Below are 18,100 nucleotides of genomic sequence, written 5' to 3' on the forward strand. Positions count from 1 at the left end.
AAATGATACGGAGTACTTCATATTAATTTAAGAATACTTGATATAAATTACGGGTTGACTAGTATAATCAATATTTTGTTTTCATTTAATATATCCAATTGCGACTTTTATATCGCCCTTGCAATTTCAATTTATTACCCCTTGCTGACTGCTGAACTAAAACAAAAGCTGCTGCCAAGTCTCGAACATGGGACTAATTGCCAAACCCAGAAAGCTTCACTTACAGTTGCAGCTTCTTAAGATTAAAAAGGAGCCAACTTTGAATTTAAATTGTTTCAACATTTGAATTATGGGATGGCAAGAAATGTGCTTGTTAAGCAAGATTTTGAAACCCTATCTTTCTCAAATTCATCACCTTTTGCCAAATTATTGGATTGGTGCATTCGATCAAACTCTGTGCGTCATGGCCGCTGTGTTCATGCTCGAATTCTTAAATCCCAGTTTGTATCTGAGATTTTTATTCAGAATAGGCTGGTTGATATGTATGGTAAATGTGGGTTTGTTGAGGGTGCACGTAAACTGTTCGATAAAATGCCTCACAGAAACATTTTTACTTATAATTCAGTTTTAAGTGCTTTAACGAGGTGGGGTTTTCTTGATGAAGCTGTTGATGTGTTTTTGGATATCCCTAAACGTGATCAGTGCTCATGGAATTCGATGGTATCCGGGTTTGCTCAGCATGATCGGTTTGAAGAGGCGGTCGAGTATTTTGTGGGGATGCATAGAGAGGGTTTTGAGCTGAATCAGTACTCATTTGGTAGTGTGCTTAGTGCTTGTGCTGGGTTAGTGGATTTGGATATGGGGATTCAAGTTCATGCATTGATGTTGAAGTCTCCGTTTTTGAAGGATGTGTATATGGGGTCTGCTCTTGTTGATATGTATGCTAAGTGTGGTGAAGTGGAATGTGCCCGAAAGGTTTTCGATGGGATTGTTGATAGGAACCGGGTGACATGGAATAGTTTGATTACATGTTATGAACAAAATGGTCCTGTGAGTGAAGCTGTAGAAGTGTTTGCAAATATGATGGATCATGGGGTGGATCCGGACGAAGTTACACTGGCTAGTGTGGTTAGTGCTTGTGCAACGTTAACGTTAGTTAGGGAAGGTAGGGAAATTCATGCTTTGGTTGTGAAAAAGGATAAATATAGGAATGACCTTATCTTAAGTAATGCATTGGTTGATATGTATGCAAAATGTGGTAGAATTAATGAAGCCAAATTCATCTTTCAAAGTATGCCATCAAGAAATGTGATATCTGAGACAACTATGGTGAGTGGTTATGCGAAAGCAGCAAATGTGGAGACTGCAAACTTTTTGTTTATGAATATGATGGATAAGAACATAGTATCCTGGAATGCACTTATGGCAGGTTATGCACAAAATGGAGAAAATGAGAAGGCATTGAGCTTGTTTCGCTTATTGAAGAGGGAGTCTGTTTTACCTACTCATTATACTTTTGGGAATCTCCTCAATGCTTGTGCAAATCTTGCAGATCTGAATCTTGGCATGCAGGCTCATGTACATTTGTTGAAACATGGATTTTGCTTTCGTTCTAGACCAGAGTGTGATATCTTTGTGGGGAATGCTCTTATAGACTTGTACATGAAATGTGGGTCGGTTGAAGATGCATTGCTGGTTTTCAAATGTATGGTGGAAAGAGATCATGTTTCATGGAATTCAATGATTGTAGGCTATGCTCAAAATGGACATGAGATTGAAGCTCTTGAGATGTTCAAGAAGATGATAATATCTGGTCAGAAACCTGATCACATAACAATGATTGGAGTTTTGTGTGCTTGTAGTCATGCTGGTTTGGTGGAAGAGGGTCGCCACTATTTCCGGTCAATGTTTAAGTCGCATGGTTTGGAACCATGGAAGGACCATTACACATGTATGGTTGATCTGCTTGGTCGAGCTGGTTGCTTCGGTGAAGCAATAGATTTAATTGAGACTATGCCAATTCAGCCTGATTATGTTGTATGGGCTTCTCTGCTTTCTGCTTGCAAGGTTCACAGAAATGTTGACATGGGGAAGTACGTGGCAGAGAGGCTATTGGGAATCGATCCTACTAATTCTGGTCCTTATGTTCTTCTGTCAAACATGTATGCAGAACTTGGAAGGTGGACGGATGTATCTAGTGTTCGTAAGCTTATGATACAGAAGGGAGTTGTTAAGCAGCCTGGTTGTAGCTGGATTGAAATACAAAGCCATGTACATGTGTTTATGGTTAAAGACAAAAGTCACCCACAGAATAAAGAGATTTACTTGGTGTTGAAAAATCTAACCAACCAAATCAAACTTGCTGGATATGTTCCTGACCCTATTGATTCAGAGATTGATGAGGAAGAAATCAGTTATGCAGCTGCTTTATATCATTCAACAGATATATAACCAGCTGCTGGCTTTTGGGTGAGCCTCTTGTGATATGCCATATGCTTTCATTTCTAATCATAATGTAATTTGTGGTTAAAATTTTAAAGCTTCTTTATGTTGGAAACTAAATAATCTAGTAGTGTTTTTATATGATTTGCTTGCCGTTTACATGATCTATATGCTCTGTCATCCCAAGTATTGTAGACCCGTTACATGTTTCTTCCTATTAGCTAACTTCTATGCCTACTTCACATCCTTATTCTATGAACTACTAACCAAATGGTTGAAATTAGAACTATTTTAGCTCTTTGGTTCTTGCATTTCCTCTTTCTATCAGGGACCTATTAATACTCTAGATATTAGCAAAATTCATAGGGATACTTGAGAACTGGAAAATAACTAAATAAGAATAGAACGGTGTGGATTATTATCTTTGGGTAGGTAACTTACTGTATTCATCCCACCTTTTTTCTAAAGAGCTGCATTTGCTTTTAGTAATGTTAAGATGTGTCACTGTAACCAAATTGAAGAAAATCAAGAGCTAGGCTTAGCTTGCCTGTGAGAGTTCAGCATCTTCTTGAAATCAATGCTTAAATTAAAAGTGGAGTTTGGGATTTCATATTGTCAGGACAGAATTCCTCCATCTGCTGGTTCTGTTGACTTAAGAAAAATATTGATTTCAAGAGTTATGCGCCCAATTGCACAGCATCAATGCATAGTACATTAAACTTTTAATAGAAATCTGGTAGTTATTGGTTCTACTTGTTCAAAATTGCAGGGAATATGAGTATTGGAATTGGTTGGTCAATTAGACATGTATATATATGAGCTATAAGGTGAATGGTGGTGTACAGAATTCAATTTTACAATACAGTCCATATGACATATGCATGAGCTATGTTAAGTTAAATCATTTATATGAGTGTATTAAAGGTGTGATTAGTGACCTAAACAAGATATTCTGCCATGACTTGTGTACAAACTTGTAGATTGGGTTTTTAGTCTTGGCATCTGCTGCTTTGTCTTTTTTTTTCTTTTCATCTTATAGTTTTTCCATGCAATTTAAGAGTTACAATTGAAGAATGAAAATCATTTAGAAGTGAATTTAATGTGCTAAAGACAATATTGTAGATGTTGTATTACGGTTATTAATGACCATTATCTTTTACTAACAAAAAACAATGGAATTCAGTTACATGGAATTATCTGATTGCAGATACCTCCGTTTGGGATGTTGATTTTTAAGCATAAAGCATGGAGATCATCTGAACCATGGTAAGTTAAGAGCATGTCATTGCATCTTTCTTGATCATTCATTCAATGTCCAAAATTTGCTTCGTAATTCTTCGTATCTTGATCATCTGGTAAGCTGATTCTTCTAATAAACTTTGTTGCTTCTAATAAGAATAAGAATAAGGGTTTCCTTATTGTAGTTTCTTGATTTATTAGAGGTATATCTAGTTATACTCCATATCCAATTGTATTGCGTTTTTTTAGGCTCACAATAGTATTGGGTTTTTTTAGGCTCACAATAGTATTAGAGGTAGTTTCTTGATTTATTAGGCTCACAATAGTATTGGGTTTTTTTTCATTTTTGGATTGAATTCCATACTTTTGATTTGGACAGATTTGTTTTGTTCATCTATTCATATTGCTATGAAGAATTATTTAGTGTACTTATGAGATGAAATACATGAAATTATTAAGATTAGTACCTTTCACTGAACATCATTTTAGAGCTTCCAAACTTGTGGACCCTAAACATTTTACCTGCTTTAGGAAAAACAATATACGAGGACAAGGGATGATTCTATTATGTGCCAAAGCTGTCAAGACATTTCAAAGAAGACAAAACTAAAATGAAGTTATGGCTTATGAGCCACACATTTCCTTGCTCGTGAACCTCTATTTAGGTATGATGTGCTTCTAGTGATTAAAAAGAAGAATAGAGGAAAAGAGAGAAGTGTATCTAAACAAAGTAGCAAAAGTGGTTCACAAACTATATTTCTTCATCTTTACTCTTTCCTTATTTTGTTTTCAGTCTTTCTGTGGAACACATTACATGTTTAAGACAATTTACGATACTAAATAAGGTCCTCAATTCCTTTTTAAAAAGGTCGAACTATCACTAGATTTGGCATGCTTGATTTGGGACTAAGGCTTTGTTGTTATTGACCCACTCCATCCATCATTTTACTATTCTCTTCTTTCACCTTTTCTTACACTCCTATTTCTCTTATAATCAAGAGTTAACAATAAGATTGTAAAAAAAAAAAGGAGGGAAGGAGGGAGGGAGTATGCTGCTTTTGGAGCTAGATTGATGTCCATAGGAAATTGACGAGTACGGATGAATCAGATGCTTAATTGCTTAAATTAATGGAAGATCTGTACTTCTGCTGTAGCAGATACAGTTATAAAAATTTTAATTTACTATAGAGTGATCATTTTTTGAGAACATAAATTTCTGTTTTAAATTTTTTGTCGTTAGATACCTTTCAGTACTGACTAGTACAATAGCCAACTTAGAGTCTTGGACTACCTGATGTGGAACCGGATAAGCACACAGAAAATAGGGGACTATATAAATACATTGTAAAATGTTAGAAGTTAATGAGCAGTGTGATGCAGTATACTGTATACTTATTATTACTGTATGATTATAGTTCAGGTAAAAATGGTTCCTGATACCAGTAGCTTAACTGGCTACATTGAAAAAGATTAAAATAGAAAGCTTGCAATCTAAATACACAATTTCTTGTTAAAATAAGAGCAAAACAACGTAAGCAACAAAATTAGCACCCAAGAAAACTACTGGAACCAAACCACTCAGCTGTAAGCTTTTTTTTAACACCCACTTGCGAAACCCAAACAAATCCTCTTCATCAATAATTAATTAGTTACCATGTGATAGTGTAGAGTCTTCACATGAGACTGCGACGGTTCTTTTGCTGTAAATTTGTTTACTTGCGTGATCCGGTGGGCCACGACACCTTGAGTTGTAGGCTCTTTCAGCCTCATTTTTCCCTTCCTTTGGCCTCTGGTCTCTTTTAGAGTTTCACCTTATACAGCAAACCTATTAGTTGCATGAGACAAAGAGGAAGAGGAGCAAAAAGAAAAGGTTAGAATAGTGCCTTGGACATAGCAAAAACTTAACTATTGCTCAAATAGAAGCAGTCTGGTTTGTTTTGTTGTTTGCAAAATTTCTAAAGGAAAGAACTGTTGTTATGTACTCCATCTGTACTTTAGAAAAGACACTGCATTGTTATTTCTCTCTTTCTATTTTGATCATAAAAAATTATTTTTCAAAATAAAAATTTAGCACCTGATTTTCCTCTTCATAAAGTTGTGAATGCTTATTATAATGTGTATGCAATCTGATAGCTATCTGTAGTCCCCATAACCTGTCAATTAGAGTTATTAGATCAGCTTCATCACTAAGAGTTGTTAGTCTTTAAGTGCACCAGGGAACATATGCACTGAAATTATGTGGCAACAATTTTTGCTCATCCCTAATTGTTACACTTAATTATTTCCTAAACAATAATTTTTTTTTAAAAAAAAAAAAAACAAAAAATGTTACCTAATAATATGCCAAAAAAATAATTAATTAAGATGTCGAAAATGATGTTTACCAAGGAAAACTTAGCTTTCTGATATTTTCAATTTTTGTTTTTGGTTCGAATGAACCACAAGGGCATTACAAATTACAAATGGGGGAGGGGGATTCTTGATATCATTGCTCTGCTAACATCTTCGAAAGAATATTAATTGAAGTATCAAGACCCTATACAATTATGACTTTGCTGAATGTAAGACTGATTGTATTGATGTATAGAGAAAGACAAAGGTAAAGAGATTACCATTTTCAAACAATAGAACCCTTCAAAGTCCTTTTGGAGCATTTACATCTGAGAATGACATAAGATATGAACCTGTACAGCAAAATGAAGCACACCGTAATCAACACATTCATCCATCTATTCTGCTCACCTAAGCCTTCCTCCTTTAGGACATCCTTCCCACTCATCACACACATCCCAAACATGCTCTCCAAACACTCTGTTGACCCCGAAAATTCGTTGATTAGGAACCCTTCATAAGGGTACTTAAACAAGGACAGATAATGCATCCCAATCCAATATTTTGGGATTTGCTTCTTTGATATAAAGTAGCCTGAGAACAGAAAAAATGATCCCATCACACCAGATATTAAAGAGTTTCCAACTATAAAATTTGGCACCAGTGCACTAAAACACACCACAACTGAATTAGCAGTGTAGAGGATTAACCATATGAGCAGTAAGAAGTGTGCAAATGCCATGAACTCCGGCTTTAGACCCACTAACCAATACACTGGAACTGTGAATAAAATGGCTAGGATGAGCAAAAATGGGAGGTACACTATGGCATTTGCAATGACATAAGAAGAGACTCGATAGCTCCCTGAGGAGGTTTCCTTCATTAGTATGTCTCTCTCCTGCAGGAAAATAGGCAGTGCTTCAGTGGTGCAGGTCAGCAAAAATGTTAAGATAAATGCGAATAATCCAACCCTTTCAAATGCCCCTTCCAAATTATGCTTAAGATCATAGAATATAGACCCTAACACCAGCCCTGAAACCAGCATCTGTAGGGTCCTGCAGGCAAACAGCTCTTTTGTCCTGAGAACAAGCTTAGAAAATCTGTGACTTAGGATAACTATTTCCCTCAACCTGGAGTTAGCAAAATTGTGGGTTTCAAGCTCAATTCCCATGTATGCACTCTCTTCATCCATCACCTTAGATTGCTGAAAGAGCTGTTGAAGGGTCTTTCTCCTCTGCTGTGGGGCAGCTGCAGGAGCTGCTTGTTGCAGTGATGAAGCTGAAATTTCTTCCTCTTGTTGTTGTTGGATTGTTTCCAGGTAATCTATTGCAAATTCTACAATGTTACAATGAGGGAGGAGCTCAAGACCCATTAGTCCAAGCTTGGACCCAAGCTGATCAACTGTGCCATGGTGCAGAACTGTGCCATTTGATAATAACAAGATTGAATTAATCTGCTTCACAATGCGAAAACCAGGTTGATGGATGCTCAAAATGATCGTTCGACCTCTAGTTTCTGCCATATTTTTCAACATATCAATAATTTGCAGTGCTGAGGTACTGTCAAGCCCTGATGTTGGCTCATCCAGGATTAGCACCTTAGGGTCATGGATCACATCAACACCAATGGAGACTCTCCTGCGCTCTCCTCCAGAGATTCCGCGTATCCCATCATTTCCCACCCGGGTATTTGCCACATGATCAAGTCCTAGCTCTTGCATTAATGACTTCACCTTGGAGCTTAATTCCGAAGGCGGGAGTTTTAGCCTCAATTTTGCACTAAACATCAGTGTTTCCTCCACAGTAAGGAGCGGGAACAGCATGTCTTTCTGAGTAACAAACCCTGAAATCTTGTTATAGTTGGCTGCTTCAATTGCATTGCCATTAATGAGAATTGAACCAGCTTGTGGGGTGAGCTTGCCTGCTAGTATTTCAAGCAAGGAAGATTTCCCTGCACCACTCGGCCCCACGATAGCGAGGATTTCCCATGGCTTTGCTCTGCAATTCACCTGGTTTAGCACTGTTCTCACTCCAGAAGAAGATGTTGTTTGATGAACTTGTTGATCAGTCTCTCTCTTGAAGATGCTAAATGGGTTTTCATTGTTATGGCCGTAGATTTTGTAAGTTATGCCTACTGCTTCAATCTCACACCCTTGTTTCTTCATTGAGCTATAGTCTCTAGAAGAATATTAGGTACTCTCTCTCTCTCTCTTTCTCTCTGTCTGTGTGTGTCTTTATAGCTGCTTCTGTATTTTTCTAATCTTTCTGAAGTTTTATAGCTGGAAGTGGCGGAGTTGAATATGTTGGTTGTTGTTTCACACAAAATCGACGTAACACATTCTTTATTGTACACCCTATTTTTAAAAGTCGATTTTTAATAATTTTGAGTAAACTTTTTCATTCATATACGGAGTAACGACTAAGGTAACACTAATACATAAACGTATATTCATAACATATTCAGTTTTATAAACACAAAAATCTAGCTCATAACACATATATTCAAAATCGACTTACTACAATTGTATTGTGCACCCGATGCACGCAAGATGGTACATCGTTCTCGAATAATGGGGTGTTTAATATGTTTTGGCTGGAGCCTGGGGTATAACTGAAAACAGTGAGTGGTGTTCTACTATGCTCTTGTGACTGATATAAGGATTCACGTGCTCTGTTACAAGTAGCTGTTCTTTCTTATTTGCGTCTTAAAATGAAATTTGGAGGTTGGCTTTGGAAAATTGTATAGTTCACATGCTAAGCTAAAGTTTGGCATTGGCATTATTTACTTGTAGTTTATTTTGTTTTGGTTGTTGTTTTGTGATTTTAATAATGCTGTATACATTTTTAATTTGTTTGCAATTATAATCCCAATCTATCATTATGTAGTCACGGGTGTGACAATTTTTATTTTCTAATACTATATGTTCTATATCCTAGCATGACTAAGAAGCAATATAAATACAATTATAACTACCAGTAGTTGTTTATTTTTAATTATTATTATTTTTTAATAAGATAAAGAGCATATGATTTACGGTTATTAAAAAAAAAAAAAAAAAAAAAAAAAAAAAACTAGATTTAATTATATACTGTATGGAGTATCAGTTTTTATCTTTTTAAGGAGTTAAGTGACTGAATACCAAAAATAAACCATTGATCAGCCACATATTTACATACACTAAAAAATGTGTTAAATTTTTTTTTTTTTTTTTTTGAAAGAAAAAAAAAATGTGTTAAAATAATTCAGGACATTATTTATAATTGAATCATATATGGTACAATCAATCATAATATTTTTTTTAAAAAAACTTAATTTTAATTTTATAATTTATTTATTATGTCCTTGCTAGGTCACATTTGACAAAAGTTTTTGATTTATTTACAAATGTCACTAGATAAACACTTTTTTGTTATCATGAAGATGAACTTGTATTTTCTCCTAGTTTTTGTGATATGAATCAAGTTTGTATTCGATGCCCAAAGTATGATTAATGTCAATGAAAGAATAGGGGCCAAGTGTTTCTCTCATGGGTGTAACCATGGTTAGGACATAGTGGCCGTAAAAAAAATTATATTCTTCAGCAAGCGAGTTTATAATCATTAGTTTCAACACTAAACTCATAACCATTGAACTATATCATATTACATGTAAATTTTTTATTTTGTACATAAGACTACAAATATAATTTGTTTAAACAATGCCTACCTGCTACCACTGAATTGTTTGACCTCAAAAACAAATTATTTCATTAATAATGATCAACCCAACCTTATAAAAAGTTTGACCTAACTCTAATAATTATTCCAAGGGCCTGTATTCATTGACTGAACTGAGCTGAGCTGAACTGAACTGAATTGAATTGAACTGAATATTTTATAAGAGAAGGAAATTAGGAGCTGAACTGAGCTGAGCTGAACTGAACTGAATTAAGCTGAACTGAACTGAAATGAACTGAATTTCAACGTAAGAGAACAGACCCCAAATCGAAAGAATTTTCGGACATGATAGATATTACGTGTCGTGCTCATTAGCCACCCATTAATAATAGTGATCAATGAATGATTAGTGTGATTGGGTTGGGCTAAGAACCGAGTTTGCCTTTGACTAACTAACCGTAGACTCGTAGAGTGAGTGAGAACCCAAACTCAATTTGGGGTCAAACGCCATTTGGAAGAGAGGTTTAACTTTGTTAGGGTTTATCTGCTAAATCTCAACAAAAATGCAGAGAAGATGTACGACGCCATTGATGCACTCACTTCGAAGCTTTAGCACCACCACTAGTAGTACTACCACTGATAAGATCGTCGCTTCTGTGCTCTTCGAAAGGCTTCCTGTTGTCATCCCCAAAATCGACCCTGTTATTTACGCTTTTCAGGAATTCTCGTAAGCCCTAATTTTTACTACGTACTTTTTTCCGATTTCAATTTGTTGAAGTGAAAATGTAATGTTTGTCATTTTTCATTGTTTATTTTAATTCGGGATCAAATGAGCTTGGAATTGAAAAGGTTGTTACTTGATTTTTGGTGATTGAATGATGAATTTGATGAAAGTTTAAATGTATATGGTATAATGAATCTGAAAGTATGATTTTAGAGTTATGATTGTGATTTCTTGAACACATTTTCGGAAAAAAGAAAGATTTATCGGGTGCATTTTTAGGGGAAATTATTGCCTTTTTGCTTGATGATTGAATAATAAAGTTGATGAATTGCAGATATTTGTAAGGTTGAACAAAGTTGGACTTCCAATTATGAATTTTAGGGGTACATTTTAGTATAAGATGAATTGGGTTTAGGGGCAGTTCTTGCCTTGAGCTCAGAACAAGTGGTTAAGCAAATGCTATATGAGTCACACTTCCTACGGTGCGTTAAAAGAAAAGTCATTTCGGCTTCGATTTTGTGACCTTTGATCAGTTTTGCTCAGAAGATAATTAGTGTAGGAGTTAATTTAGAAGTTAGTCTTTTCATTGGAAGCTTAAGAGGATGGTTCTAGTCTACTGAGGATGAGGACGGATTTGAAACAGCTATGGTTAATAGGCCATTGTTCTGTAACTCTACAAGCCTAATTTATAATTGTCAGCAAGAATGAATATTAGTTTGAACACTGCTCTATATTATATACGTAGTAGGACTTTGAATAGCTTCAAAGCTGAAACTGATATATATCATGTTGCTTGAAATTTGGACGATTGCTAGGTTACTTTTACATTGGCACTGGGTTAGGATAAATATAACATCTGGCAATTGTATTAAGACTCTTCATTATGTCATGTATAATTTGGGATTAAGGCTTTGATTGATTGATTGATTGATTATGTCATGTATAATTGCGTATGTATTCGTGTTAGATAAATAGCGTGACATGGTCTCATAGCCTCATAGGTATGGTCACTTGACACTTTATTTTGGACTGGAAACATGCAAACTTTAAAATAGCTGGTTTTGGAATGGCAGAAAATGGTCACACAATGAAAAATATGGTGTTTCTAGGATGGGACTAAACCTTATCGAGTGTTCTCAGGAAAGAAGATAGGAAGGAGGATTGGTAGAACTGTAGAAGCTTCATTTCAAGTTCTACATCATGAATTATTTATTGCTCACTTTCTTTATACATGGAAAATATTGTCATGCAAATCACTGCATTTGTTGAGACCTCGTATCTTCTTGGCTCCCATCTGTGAATAAGTGAAATATAATGCCCCGTATTCTGCTGGATATGATTAATGATGCAAGATTTTCAGAAAATTATGCTATTAAATGTAGTAACTTCTGCATATACTGTATTGTATTAAATTCTTCTATGTCCTACATAGATGAGTTATTTTGCACCTCATTTAGTGAAGTTTTCTTGTTCGATTATGTATAGGTTTCGATGGAAGCAGCAATATCGACGGGTATATCCTGATGAATTCTACAAGAAATACGAAGCTCGGTAATTGCTTAGTTTTGTAATCTTATCTGACCTCTCCCTCATCTAGTTAATGTCATGAGATTGGATATATGTCTCATAGGATAATCGTGAGACTGATTGTTGCAATTTAGGGTTGATGGAAACTATTATCTGTATATCATGTTGTTACAGTTTATGAGTTCCTCCCTCTGTTTCATCACAATTACCGCTTTTGGTGGAATATAATATTTGTTGCATGCTACAAAAAATGGTTTGGAAACATAATCTACATATATGTCTATTATAATGTTAACCAATTATCTGGAGTTTACACCCTCTGTGTAGGTGAATTATTGTGTCTAGATGGCTTGTCATATTGGTGTACTATTTACAAACTGGTTTACATTTGTCCTTTATTAATGTGCTATAGCTATTGGCAAAATTATGAAAGTGAATTACAATCTAACCCACTAGAGATCAGATTGATGTAATATTCCTGTTTGTAATTCATTTGTTTGCCTAATTCTGTAATCTAGCTCCAAATGACTAGAATTTGGCTTGTAGAAGTTGTGAATGACCTAAGGTAAGAAAATACAAGTCTGTGACTGTAACTAATTACAAATCGAGGTTAGGTGTTATTATATATGCATCTTCAGTAAGCTCTTTTCTTGTTCTTCTTGGTGTCAACTCGTGCATTATCCATAAATATATTACCTACTTATGTTTATCCTCTTTGTTTGCATTTTCTGGCAGAGGAAAGGGTGATTATCAAATTGACTACAAACCAGCTTCACGGATCACTGAAGCTGACAAAGCAAATGATAAGAGGTATTAGTAGGTGTTTCTTTTATGCATAGCATTTTTGTGTCACTAGTTTCTGATACATTAGATCCAATCGGATAGGCTGGCAGAACAAATACTTTTGGATCAAAGGTGATTGGGATTCAGTCACTTTGTTATTGCAGGTGCTGGCTACGTACAGCCGACCCCCACCCCATCCTGTCATAAGTGAGAGCCTCTTAGTAGGTTTAATGTCTTTGTTGCAATTTGATGCATAAATTTTACTTGACTACATCTTTCTGAATATTTCTATACTTTATGCATAAATTTGATGCATATATTTGATGCATACCTTTACTTGATTACTCATCTTTGTAGGTTTAATAGTTTGAAAAGATTGCTGACTCACATGATATCCTGTAATTAACCGATTAAGACTGACATCTTATGGTATTTTTGCCGCTGTTGTCCTCTATTTTTTTGCTATTGTGTTAAATCAATGATCTCCACTGTTCTATGTACCTTGACATGCTCGTTTTTATTGGCATCTTCTTTCTTGGGATACCAAAAATAATTAAAAGAATAACCTTGCTGTGAGCCTGTGAAGTAAAATTTGCTATAGCTGCTTCGTCCACATGATTTCAGAGTATGCTGTTAGTGCCCCCAAACTTCTTTTCCCATTTTTCCTTTTTAGCTTTTTATTTTTTGGTCATCCTTTGCGTGGACAACTGTATGTGTGAAAAGCTTCATATAAGACCTTTACCTTCCTGTTCGAAAGAGTGGGGTTGTGTTTCTGTGAATTGTTATTGTGGGTCTGGAATACTTGATATATGTTTATGTATAATAAACATTTAACTATTTCTATTTTTTTCCTTTAAGGTCACTGCAAAGAGCTCTAGATCGGAGGCTCTATCTTCTCCTTCATGGAACTTCGTATGACTCTTCTGATGGGAAGCCTGTTTGGCATCTTCCAGAAAAGGTCTATGATAATGAAGAGACGCTGCGGAAGGTTGGTAATCTTAGAAAGTGGTCTCCCGTCTTTGTTTTTTGTCTGTTTTTTCCCCTTGTAATCCACCGCTCATTTCAGTGTGCAGAGTCTGCTCTACAATCTGTTCTCGGTGACCTTACACACACATATTTTGTCGGAAATGCACCCATGGGCCATATCGCTGTACAGGCAGCTGACAAAGCAGATCCGTTGAAGGTGTGTCTCAATGTACTGCACAAATAAATTTTCATCTGTTGTATTTATATGCCTGAAACACAGAAATGAATTATCTTATCCTATTTTTTTATAGCAGAAATTCTTCTTCAAATCACAAGTAATTTCAGCGAACAAGATTAACGTTAGTGGATGTGATGACTATGTTTGGGTGACCAAGGATGAACTATTGGAGTATTTCCCTGACCAAGCTGAGTACTTGAAGCAGATGATTATTAGTTGATTGGCATATGGTGGTAACCAAAGATTAAAAGAGTAATATTGTAGACCTCCTTAGCCTTCAACTAGTGGAGTACATGTATTGTGATCTGTGGAGTCATCCAAAATTCATGCTAAATTGTGACTTTGTGAGGTGATAGATGATTAAGCTGTTTCGAGTTTTGTTTTGGTTTCCTGAGGAAGATTAGGTTTTCCGTTCATGGTATCTCAGCAGCATCCGAAGTGCAATCTTTTGAAAATAAACTATGCTTCTATTACAAGGCTAATGAAATTTTGTTTGTTAATCTTGTAACTATGACAGTTTAATTTATCAATATATCCAATGATGTTTACTGAATAGGAAGCACTAAATTATAAATGCAAATTCATATGATTTTTAAGTCGTTCATATGCTCTTATATTGAAGATCTTATAACTCCTTTCAAATTGGCAGAAGAGCCCTTGATCAATAGGTGATTTTATATGATTTTACTGATGTATAAGGGCGTGTTTATCCCATAGACTTAAATCTAACTTTCAACAAACTTTTACCTTCTTATTCGGAATACAAAATTATTTACCTTTTTACATTTTAAAATTTAATTGACTAAGAAAAGTTCTTTTGCTTCTGATCAATCACAACTAGTTAACTTTTGCACTATTCATATGCTATTGTTAATCACATTATTTTAGTTGATAATATATAAGGCTCAAATGTAGTTATAAAACGTTGTTGGATTAAGTTTGATGTATATTTTTTAATATATCTTTTTACAAGGTAGTTTAGACAATGATGATCAAAGTTGTGTATGGAGAATTGGAGGGAGTAGCTTTTAGAATTATTTTGCATTGAAGACATTCCCCACACTTGCCAAGACCTCTAAGGCACTAATTACAAAGGGATACTACCCTTTTGCCATTTGATCTAAACACTTGGTGTTGTAAAACACTCCTTAACAATTAGACTATTAAGAGCCTATTCACTTCAGCTTAATTTCAGTTCAGTTCAGCTCCAATTAGTTCAGTTCAGTTCAGCTCCAATTAGTTCGATTCAGTTCAATTCAGCTTTTAATTTCCTTCTCTCATAAAATATTCATTTTAGCTCTATTCACTTCAGTTCAGCTTCAATCAATTCAACTCGGTTCAATAAATGTGAACATGCCCTAACATCAAAAAATGAGAAACTCTAAATTGATCAACAAATGCACATTTTAACACTCCAATAAAAAAAATCAAGCACCAAACTCTACTGTCTGTATTATCCTAGAAACAGAGGCTAATTTATGACCCAAGTTAACCAAATAGCTTAACTTCAATATTTTCACTATACATGTTGAATACTCCTAAACAATGTGCATCATTCCTAACTCAATGCATTGCAACCAAAGACCTGAAATTTGGCAGAGTTCTTCACTCTTACTTCATAAAAACATCCTTCATTCTAAACTCTTTTATCTCGAACCGCCTTGTCGAGTTATATTCCAAATGCAACTCCATTGAAAGTGCCCAGAAAGCTTTTGATGATCTCCCTGAGAAGAATAATTTCTCTTGGAACACAATTATTTCTGGGTACTTTAAAAATGGTCTTTTTGATCATGCACACCAACTGCTTGATAAAATGCCTGAACCAGATATTGTCAGTTACAACTCTGTGGTTTCTGGGTTAGCCCATTATGGGTTTTATAGTGAGTCCTTGTGTTTTTTCAAGAAGATGCAAACTGTGTGTAGTGGGTTTGGGTTGTTCTTGGATGAGTATACAATTGTCAGTGCTGTTAGTAGTTGTGCTGTTTTGGGTTCCAAAAATTTGCTGCAACAACTTCATAGTGTGGCAGTTGTGCTTGGATTAGAGTATGATGTTGTCATATGTAATTCTTTGATTGATGGTTATGGTAAATGTGGTCATCCTGATTTATCTTACTCGATATTTGCTCGAATGCCTGAACGAGATATTGTGTCATGGACTTCGATGGTTTCTGCCTATGTCAGAGTGTCTAGGATGGAAGATGCTTACTTGGTTTTTAAGCAAATGCCTGTGAAGAATTCAGTATCCTGGACTGCATTGATCACTGGTTTTTCTCAAAATGGGGAAGGAATTGAAGCTCTCAATCTCTTTGATCAGATGCAGAAAGATGAGGTTCCACCTAGCGCCTTTACATATGTTGCTGTGTTAGGTGCTTGTGCTGATTTAGCACTTGTAGAAAAAGGGAAACAACTTCATTGTCGAATCATTAAATCAAACACCAGAGTTCCTTTGATGAATTCGTTTATTTATAATGCTTTGATTAACATGTATTGCAAGTGTGGAAACATTAGATCAGCAAGGCTAGTGTTTGAGAGGATGCCGGAAAAGAATGATGTTTCTTGGAACTCCATTATAAATGGGTTGGCTTATAATGGACATAATGAAGAATCGCTTGCAATGTTTGAAAGGATGATTATAGCAAAAGTAAAGCCTAATGAAGTCACATTTCTCGGAGTGTTATCAGCTTGTTGCCACACAGGTCTAGTTGATGAAGGCATGAGAATTCTCAACTTAATGACAAAGCATGGTTTGAAGCCAAGACCAGAACACTATGCTATCATGATTGATTTGCTTGGAAGAAAGAACAGACTTAATGATGCAGTAGAGCTTATTGAGAGAGCTCCTGCTGTTTCTGATCATGTTGGAATGTGGGGTGCACTCTTAGGTGCTTGCCGGGTCCATGGAAACACTGAGCTTGCTCGTAAGGCTGCAGAAATGCTATTTAAATTGGAGCCAAGTAATGCTGCTAGATATGTGATGCTGTCAAACGTTTATGCAGCAGGTAAAAGATGGGATGATTCTCGTCATGTGAGAAGGCTAATGGGTGAGAAAGGATTGAGAAAAGACGCGGGTTTAAGTTGGATTGAAGTAAAGAATATCAGGCATGAATTCGTTGCCAAAGACATGTCACATAGTTTTCGAGAACATATATATGAAGTTATCCATGAATTGGTGGATCAAATGAGTGAAGTGGGATATTCTCCTTGTGTTGAGAATCTTGAGATAGGTCTTGAAGAAGATGAATTGTGTGATTATGATCCAGGTTTTTTTATGACTTAAACAAGTACTGATTATTTTTGAGCTCATGCAATAGTGTGATTTCATCACTCTGCTTTTTCTTCAATTTCAGCTGTAAAATCATCTACCTCCTCAACTTATTTGTGAAACCTATAAATGAGGTTTCTGGAGTAATCCACTGGGTCAAAAAATTATGCAACAAGTGTAAGTAGGCTAACTAGGCATGTTGTAGTACATTGAATTCAAGTTTTTGCCTTTATATATAAATTAGCTTATGGTCCCGTGCAATGCACGGATTTACCAAAATTTATAAATATAATTATTTTAACAACTTTTTTATATAGTATTTTTTTTAATGATAAGCATGAAAAAATTCGATATTCTGCTAATTATATTAAAAATTATGCATATCTTTTTAAATAATATTATTTTGCTTAAATTTTCTATAAGTTGTTACAAAAATGTTTTATTGAATTTGGGACGGAAAGATTGTGTTTAAGTAGGAAAGAAAATATTATAGTGTATTAAAATTGCCTAAGATAATCTGACAAAAAAAAGGAAAAGAGAAAGTGGAGGGAAATTATTTAACCAGATTTTGCCACGTGTTATTTTTTATACGCCTTTAGTATATAGTTATTGATTGATAGTATAAATTCTCAAAAAAAATTTAGTGCATATAAAACCGTTAACCTTTGGGGTAGGTTAATGGGAGAGAGAAAGTGTAAAAATAATAATATAATGAAGAGAGAAAATTTTGCGGAAATTTTGCAATACTCAGGTTTTAGGAATAACCGGTTATTTACATGAGGTCATGTAATAAAATATTGAAACTTGATGGTTTTCATGTCTACCCATGATGATGTGGCACAAGATTATGACACCCATGGATTTAAGAGAGAGATTGTTTGGTGGAGTTGGATAAATACAACTAATTGGAATTTGATTGAGTTAGACTCCAATTAAGGGAAAGTTATCCCTGCATTTCAAGCTCTTATTGGTTTATTATGGTCAATTTTGTT

The 18,100-nt window shown here is 35.2% G+C and overlaps 2 protein-coding genes and 2 pseudogenes across 7 annotated transcripts; 3 read left to right on the top strand and 1 right to left on the bottom strand.

Annotated features, from left to right (window-relative positions):
• The first annotated feature begins 150 nt into the window (after window positions 1-150).
• On the top strand, window positions 151-7,394 carry LOC145625372 (pentatricopeptide repeat-containing protein At2g13600 pseudogene; annotated as a pseudogene). 3 transcript variants are annotated; one of them, XR_014110494.1, is made up of 3 exons: window positions 151-2,409; window positions 3,590-3,648; window positions 7,271-7,394. The product of XR_014110494.1 is annotated as a pentatricopeptide repeat-containing protein At2g13600 pseudogene, transcript variant X2 (transcript). The 3 variants fall into 3 exon arrangements; XR_014110496.1 differs by lacking the exon at window positions 7,271-7,394 and adding an exon at window positions 4,153-4,575 and having other exon boundaries at window positions 3,566-3,648; XR_014110493.1 differs by lacking the exon at window positions 7,271-7,394 and adding an exon at window positions 4,153-4,575.
• LOC145625392 (ABC transporter G family member 5-like) lies at window positions 5,212-8,298 on the bottom strand. Of its 2 annotated transcripts, XR_014110497.1 has the most exons (3): window positions 6,234-8,298; window positions 5,696-5,774; window positions 5,212-5,446 (listed from the first exon to the last, which is right to left on the bottom strand). XR_014110497.1 is itself a non-coding variant. In XM_081678446.1 (2 exons), the coding sequence occupies exon 1, from the start codon at window positions 8,114-8,116 to the stop codon at window positions 6,239-6,241; it is 1,878 nt and encodes a 625-aa protein (XP_081534572.1). In that variant the 5' UTR covers window positions 8,117-8,298; the 3' UTR covers window positions 5,215-5,446; window positions 6,234-6,238. The 2 variants fall into 2 exon arrangements, 1 of the variants encoding a protein (XP_081534572.1); XM_081678446.1 differs by lacking the exon at window positions 5,696-5,774 and having other exon boundaries at window positions 5,215-5,446.
• Window positions 8,299-10,041: 1,743 nt separating this feature from the next.
• On the top strand, window positions 10,042-14,399 carry LOC145562052 (uncharacterized). 2 transcript variants are annotated; one of them, XM_081622214.1, is made up of 6 exons: window positions 10,042-10,335; window positions 11,818-11,883; window positions 12,595-12,669; window positions 13,501-13,630; window positions 13,709-13,825; window positions 13,920-14,399. In XM_081622214.1, the coding sequence occupies exons 1-6, from the start codon at window positions 10,172-10,174 to the stop codon at window positions 14,064-14,066; spliced, it is 699 nt and encodes a 232-aa protein (XP_081478340.1). In that variant the 5' UTR covers window positions 10,042-10,171; the 3' UTR covers window positions 14,067-14,399. The 2 variants fall into 2 exon arrangements, with proteins under 2 accessions (XP_081478340.1, XP_081478349.1); XM_081622223.1 differs by having other exon boundaries at window positions 10,044-10,335; window positions 13,923-14,399.
• Window positions 14,400-15,264: 865 nt separating this feature from the next.
• Window positions 15,265-17,504, top strand: LOC145625400 (pentatricopeptide repeat-containing protein At2g21090 pseudogene; annotated as a pseudogene).
• Window positions 17,505-18,100: the final 596 nt, after the last annotated feature.

This window comes from Chenopodium album, chromosome 1, assembly GCF_948465745.1.
Source record: "Chenopodium album chromosome 1, dcCheAlbu1.1, whole genome shotgun sequence".
In the NCBI taxonomy this organism is placed as follows: Eukaryota; Viridiplantae; Streptophyta; class Magnoliopsida; order Caryophyllales; family Amaranthaceae; genus Chenopodium; species Chenopodium album.